At 39.7% G+C, this 7644-nt stretch overlaps 1 protein-coding gene across 1 annotated transcript in view; it reads left to right on the top strand.

The window, feature by feature from the left end:
* Window positions 1–7644, top strand: part of CCDC80 (coiled-coil domain containing 80) — a 35617-nt gene that overhangs the window by 16802 nt on the left and 11171 nt on the right. Inside the window, exons 4-5 of the mRNA XM_006094452.3 lie at window positions 5064–5200; window positions 7212–7360. Coding sequence (XP_006094514.1) covers window positions 5064–5200; window positions 7212–7360 — 286 coding nt within the window. The remainder of the gene's footprint in view (window positions 1–5063; window positions 5201–7211; window positions 7361–7644) is intronic.

The raw sequence follows: 7644 nt of genomic DNA, 5'->3' as shown, positions 1-7644 counted from the left end.
GTAGGATGATATATGTGTTGTGAGGTGCTCCTATCTAGTAGGATGATATATGTGTAAATAATTGGTTACAGTGAAAGGTGATAGGCATCATTACAGAGGAATGTAAAAATGTGATGAGTGCGCAGGTGAAGTAAAGACAAGTTACCCAGCTAACCAGGAGTTCCCATGTGAACAAGGGCAGGGTTAGCACGCCAGAAAGGGAAGGCATGTTTCTGAAAATAGGGAGCTAGAGCATAATGTATGGAAGAAGAGTTAAGAGATAGCTAATTAAGATAGGCTGAGTCCAGGATTTAAATGGCCTGTATGCTATGCCAAGGATATGAATTTTATCTCTGCTGCTAGTGTGTGTAACAAGCACCCAGGAAACTTGTCAAAATGCAGTTTCCTGGGTCTCCCTACTAGTGATTCTGATCCCAGTGGTCTGGATCCAAGGATTGTAATTTTAATATGAACTCAAGGTGATTGTGATGAAGGTAGACAGTAGGTCATACTTTGAAAAAGAGCTAGAGGAGATAGGGAACTTCCAAAGCAATGGCAGAAACTAAAGTAGTCCAGAGACATTGATGGCATGGCCTGCACTTAGGGGTGGGAGGGTGGGAGGAGGAGAAACCATGGATATTTCAGAGAAGAAACAGTCACGGTTGAAAACTTCAAACATAATGGCTGGGACAATTGGTGTTTAACAAGCTGTAATTGAAGCTGAATTTTTCTGCATGTCGTTGCTACCTATGGTTAGACATAGAAGAGTGATAACTCCATAAAGAACTTTGCTATTACCTGAATTTGACCCTGACTTTTTGGAGTTGGAATTGTTAAAAGATGGCCCACATGCAGGGCCAGTCCTTACCAGGACACAGCAGAGTTCACTCTCGCCCTGTCCTTCCTCAGTGCTCTTAAGTCTGGGGCAGGCTGTGTGGAATGACCAAATTCCACCAAACGGTCTTGAATCTGTGAATCATTTCAACTGGATCAGAAGCAGATGGACAGTTTATGGGATGCTTCCCGACCAAATGTTTGCTTCTAAGCCATGCAACCCTTGACAAGGACTACAGAGCTTTGGCAAAACAAGAAGCTGCCAAATTGATGTTGCTTTCCCAGAGAACCTCTTGTTCACCCAGCCCTGATTTAGACGGAATGCAGACCATAGCAGAGAGCAGGCAGCTGGAGACAGGAGCTGGCCTCACATGTACCTTACTCAGAATTCAGCCAGCAGTGGACTCTGTCTTGCCACAGAGTTGCCACCACCCTAGTTGGATCCAGTGTCAATCAGTGCTTTTATTGCTTTCTGTTGGCATGTTCTCCTGCTCAGCCTTAACATTCATTGGGGATGTAGACAGTTCTGTAGTCTGGAAGTGCAGAATGGTTTATTTCTCATGTTCAGTCAAAACACTTCAGAAAATATTTTAGTTGAAAGGAGAAACCAGACCATGAAATTAGTTTCTTGCCACATCCTAGTAGAACAAAGTTTGCCTTAAATCTTGGTCCTGGGTCCTTTCCATCCTGAGTGTGACATATTTTGGTAAAGTAGAAAGAGCGCTGGAAAGGAATGAGGTCATTTTATTTGAGTCCTAACCCTCACTCTGTTATTAACCAGTTTTGTGAATTTGAGCAAGTTGCTCCCTCCCTGGGATCTGTGACAGGTTGGTTCCCTGGGAAACAGATTGTGAGACTTTGAAATTTGCATGCAGGAAGTTAATGAGGAATATACCCAGGGATGGGGGATACTAGATGACAAAGGGAGAATTTGAATTGTAATGAGGTTGGCCCCTCAGAGTTGTTCACTTTAAGGTAAAGAGAACAGCTTTTATATCTACAGTTTCCTCCCCCTCCCCCCCCCCACACACACTGCATCAACCATTGAATATGGGCTGTCCCCTAGTATGGGTGTAACTTAGAGCAAGGCAGCTATTTTTTAAGACGAGCACTTTTTAGAAGGACTCAGCTATTAACATTCACAGCAGACTTAGTCTGAAAGTAGGATCTGGACTGCACACTACAGCATGCACTACATACTGTTTCTTAGTTTCAACCTCAATAATGTGTCTGGGTTGAAAATGTCCGTATCAGTTATCTAGTGCCACAGTAAGGCTACATAATAAAGACCCACACACCTCACTGGCATACACCATTAAATATTCATTTAGTTACAAGTTTGTAGGGTTTAGCTGACCTGGGCTTGGCTTGGCTAGGCTTGCTCATGTATTTTCAGTCAGCTACAAGTTGGTTAGGTGGTTCTGCTGATCTTGACTGGGCTTGCATAAAGGTTAGGTATCATGCCAGCTGATCTGGGATAGCCCTGGCTGGGATGAGACCAGAGTAACTTGACTTATTCTCTAGAAGTCTGGTGTGGATATGTAATCATGGCAATGGTCGAGGCAAGAGCAATTCCAAATGTGCAAACTCACTTCTAGCTTCTATTTGTGTTACTTGTGCTAGCAAAGCAGGTCAGATGAGTTCAAAATCAAAAGGCAGGAGAGTTCAGCCCATTCACCATAACAGGGAGCTGCAGTTACTGGGCAGAGTGTAGTAGGTACAGGGAGGGGTGGAGAATTGGGACCATTTTTAAAATCTGCTATAATCTCCAGCTTCCTTCTGTCTCAGCCACTCAATGGTTTTTGTGATTTTATCTGTTAGGTAAATGCTAATAGTCTACTTTTATTCTGATTAGGAACTTGAACTCTGTCCAAGAATACTTATTTCTGAATCCAGCACCCAAAACAGAATCAGTTCAGAACACTAGAGACAAATATTTTGTTTAATGAACAAAAACAAAAATGAATGTGTGTTGGGAATTAAAAGTAGTAATTCCTAAGTTCGAGATAAAATCTGGTTTGTAAAATCTTAGAATCAGAAAAGAAATTGTTAAGGGCATTTTGAAAATCAGTTTTTAAATGATATTTTTCTAGTTATTAATTATTTCTAATCACAAAGTAAAATATGTTCCATGTTAGAATGTAAATAATATAGACATGCATAGAGTAAAGAATGAAAGTTTCTACCCTTCCTCTCCCCACTCTCTAGAGGCAACTGTAGGAGCAGAAAAATAATTTTCCTTCTAAGTTCTTAAGTCCAGATAAACAAAGTAACTAGAGACTGATTAACAGATAAAATGACCAAACTTATTACTTATATACATACAAGGGTTCCATATGAATACAGGATCCAGGGACAAATTGAGCAGGTGTGGTTTGAGACTTCAAAGTGCAGGAAGGCAATTTACATGAAGATGGTAAAGCAAACTTTTGACAAACAAACTTTTGTTGGGCCAACTTTAATAAGGGGACCCAGAAAAGACTGATCAAACAGGCCTAACTAGGTTCCTTCATTTCCATCACACCTAGTTTATATTAAACTATATTTATCTATGATGATATCTCCCTTCCTGGAGCAGGCCCTCTGTCTAAATTCTTCAGGGAGAAGGTAAAAACTTCTTCCTGAGTCTCATTTCTTAAAAATAACCAGCTTAAAATAGTCAATATCCCTCAAAAAAGGCATATTTTGGGATGACAAATTCGTCTTCTCCTCACAACCATTGTTAACAGCTGTATGTCCAGCTAGACCTTTTCCTGTGCATATTCACATGTGGATGTATTATCATTTGTCTTGTTTCCTTTCAATGAAGAATAAAGTCATACTATACATTTTATTCTGCAACTAGGTTTTGTTACTCAATGAGGTATACCAATAATAAATAAAAAACAATAACACAAATCTAGCAATTCTTTTACATTGATTTATGTTTTATGAGTGAGAGCAAAATGTGCATCTAAAATAGTTTATATGTATGAGGTCTATTATTTTTCATTTTGTAGACAGTGCTTGGCCCTCATGTAGGTTCCATGCCTTTGAACCACCTCCATGAAGAACTGTTATGATTTGGGAAGGAAAAGAGATTATTTCCTCTCTCATTTTGATCTACTTGGGAGAAATCAAGTTTCTTGTTTATATAGTTTCAATGAAACTAATCAAATAAACAAAAGTAATAGTTAAATTATAATTGTCCCTTTAAAAAAATAAATACAAGAGTGATGGTCAATTGTACTCAAGCTATATAATTTCAGTATCTGCAAAATTATGGTTGTTTCTACTGCACTACAATTCATTGGGTAGCAATGTTAATAATAACTGATAGATTCTCTTCACTAATATATCTATTAATCACATATTTGTTAAGTTTAATTTTTACATTTTAAAAAAATACAGGGGATTATTTTGCAGATAAAAATTCTAGTAGAGTTGAAGGAAACACCGTGACTTGTATGGGAGAGAAGAAGTAAATAAAGCTGTCCTATCATTTACAAAAGGCTTTCCAGACATAGGAGTTGCCATGTTCATACTTCCTATTAACCCAGTGGCACCTTCAGGAACCATTCTGAATTATAATAATTTATTTTTAAGACTTAATATTTGAAAAAAATAGATAATGGTTAAAACTCCCATAAGTTCAGTAACACTCTTCTTAAAATTATATTCACTTGCAAAATTTGGATTATGAATAGCTTGACTTTTTTCTGGAGCCAAAATTAAATTGATACTAGGTTTGAACATAGACTTTTCCTTTTTCTCTATAGCAATGACATGGTTCACTGATTCCCAAAGTGATTCTATAATAAAAGGGAGAAACAGACCCAGATTTTAGACTTAAATAAATAGCTAAAACTAAAATAAATTTTAAAATTAAATAAAACTTAAAAGTACCTGGTTTACTTCCCTGGTGAGTTAGGGTAATGACTCATTCTGGGTGAGGTGGCAGTCTTCTTGCAGGGATGGCTCAGCAGTCTCTCATTTTGCTCCTAATGATTTACTTTAACCAAGGTGGGCAGAGATGGAGCTCGGTCATCTTTAGAAGAGTGATTTTCAAAATGAGTTTACTTATTCATTCATTTCTGTATTTATTTATTCACTTTGTAAACTTTTATTTAAACCAAATGTTAGTCAAATATGTGCAACTAATGAAAGCTGTTCTAATTAACTCTGGATGGAGGCCCAGAGCTTCTACCCATTTGTTCCTATTGATTTCTATCTTGTCACACCATATTTATTTACATTTCCTTTGCTTTAAGATAATGAGAAACCCATGCAAGTGGTGGATGATGAGGACTTGGTAGACCAGCATCTCATCAGCGAGCTGAGGAGAGAGTATGGAATGACCTATGATGACTTCTTCATGGTGCTAACAGATGTGGACCTCAGAGTCAAGGTATGGGTTCCTGATTTGGATAATGTGGAGCCATTCCTTACAACAGCAACTCTGAATTTTTTTGTCACTGAGTCTAATAGATATGAGTGAACACAAATCCTATATAATAAAAGCCTAATATGCTAAGTGTCTGGTCGACCAGTGGGCCATTCAACCAATCAAAGCATAATATGCTAATGATATGCTAAGGCTGCTCAACCGCTTGCTATGATGTGCACTGACCACCAAGGGGAAGATTCTCCAATCAGTAGGTGAGCTTGCTGCTGGAGTTGGGCCGATCAGGACTAAGCGAGATGGGCAGGACACACCCTGGAGCCCTCCCGCAGTCCCTCCCCAGCCCCAATAATGCACTGGTGGGGTCCCTTGGCCTGGCCTGCAACCTGTCACAAGCCGGGACTCCTCGGGGGATGTCAGAGCGGTTTTGGCCCGATCCCACAGGCCAGGCTAAGGGACCCCACTGGTGCATGAATTTGTGCACTGGGCCTCTAGTTATTTTATAAATGGGAAAATTTTGAAATGGTCCAAATATTCCATGTTGGTCTATAGAATTTGTGTCCAGAAATGTGGTCTCTGAAAAAGACTGGGTTGGATGACCCCCTATGCCCCACTTATTTCACTCAGACTAAATTCTTCTGTAACATCAATGTCTTGCATTCATTAGACACTTGTTGAATAGCCATGGTGTGCCAGACCCTGGGGATAAAGATAAAGAGTATTTGGCCTCTGCCTTCAAGACAACCAGATTTGACATAGGTCTACTTAGGAAGGACCTACAAGTTTAACTCCTGATCGAATATGGACAAGACAGTCAGATTTTATACCTACTTTGTTCATATGCTTGGGGACAAAGGTTCTGAACTATGAAGAATCATTTTTAAAAATAACAAAAATAGCTAACTTTGTTGAGTGCTTTCCTTATGCCAGGCACTCACCTTAACTATTGATAACATTTATCTTACATATCTAAGATAAAAAACAAGAATTACTTTTATTTCACAGAGGAATAAACAGAGGTCCAGGTTGGTTAAGTATCTTGCACAAGTCACCCAGTTAGCATTGGACTTCATATCTATACAGACTTGCTCCAGAGCCCACTGTTCTAGCCATTCAAGTGTACTGAGAGTATATCATGCTTATGTGAAAATCATCAGGAAAAAGTCTGCCTGGTCTATTCGTATAGCTGATTCAACCTGCAATATTTTTCTGGATCTAGAAAGAGGTCCCTTCATTAATTCTTCTTGTACTTGTGCAGCTGACCTCTAATCTTAGATAATCCCTAAGGTTACTGCCAGCTTTCACATCCTCTGGTTGACCTCATTTCCCACTGAGAGCCTATGTAGCTACAGGCCATGTCCTTAATGTATGCTGTTTATGCTCAGCCAGCCTCCAAATCCATCATAGGTTGCTGTTGTAAGTCCAGACAAGAATGATCCAGCAAATTTAATTTATTGTCCTTGAATTGTATCCCAATTCTTTTCTGAGAATACATAAGAAAACGACCTAATTTTAAGTGATGGTCACTCAATAAAATAATCTCTGGGAATCATAAAGAGTTTATGCAGATTCCTAATGGCCAAATAACAGGTCCACTTCTGGTAGACAATTACCCTTATTGCTCAGATAGAATATTCTATCATGTTATTCCATTCCTGTGTTAGATATAGCATTTCTCACTTCCTCGCCAGTTGTGTAGTGAACAGGAACCAGTTTAGTCCCAGAAGTAGGGAAGTGAACTTAGGATATGTGTGGTGAAGGAGGCATGGACCCTTTCCAATAAAAGGAGTGCAGTTGAGAAGCAATCCTCATAAAAGATAAGCGGCGGTTGTCTCATGGATTCTGAAGTTCATAACATCAGCAGAGGTACTATTACAGGAGAGAGTTTCTAAGGCACTGAGCCCTCCAGGCTCTGATTTTTTCAGAGTTCCCTTGAGTTCTCCTGGGCTCCCTATTCTCTGAGCAGAGGGAAGAAACACGCTTATACATTATATACTTTCTGTTCTTTCTTAAACAGCAATACTATGAGGTGCCTATAGCAATGAAGTCTGTGTTTGATCTGATCGATACTTTCCAGTCCCGAATCAAAGACATGGAAAAACAGAAGAAGGAGGGCATTGTTTGCAAGGAAGACAAGAAGCAGTCACTGGAGAACTTCCTATCCAGGTACATCACCTTTGGAGTCTTCGAGGAGGCAGGCGGGAATGTGTTCTGGGTGAGCTAATGAAAACGCCCAGGAAGCACAGAGCAGACGTGTGCAGAGAGCAACCTTCCCTGGTGAAAGGTCTGTCTGCTTCCCAGCCCTCTGGCTACTGGGCTTAGTCTTTGCCTTGTTGGAAGTAGCTCTGGTCACAAGGCTGGCTGGGGTCAGCTGCAAGCTTGAATGTTGATTTAATGGCTTTGGATAAATCTTTTCTGCTCCTTTTTTGGGCACAAAATACAGAATTCTG

Source organism: Myotis lucifugus, unplaced genomic scaffold (assembly GCF_000147115.1).
Source record: "Myotis lucifugus unplaced genomic scaffold, Myoluc2.0 scaffold_137, whole genome shotgun sequence".
Classification (NCBI taxonomy): domain Eukaryota; kingdom Metazoa; phylum Chordata; class Mammalia; order Chiroptera; family Vespertilionidae; genus Myotis; species Myotis lucifugus.
The sequence above is the reverse complement of the archived record's forward strand: the minus strand, read 5'-3'. Positions and strand labels throughout refer to the sequence as shown.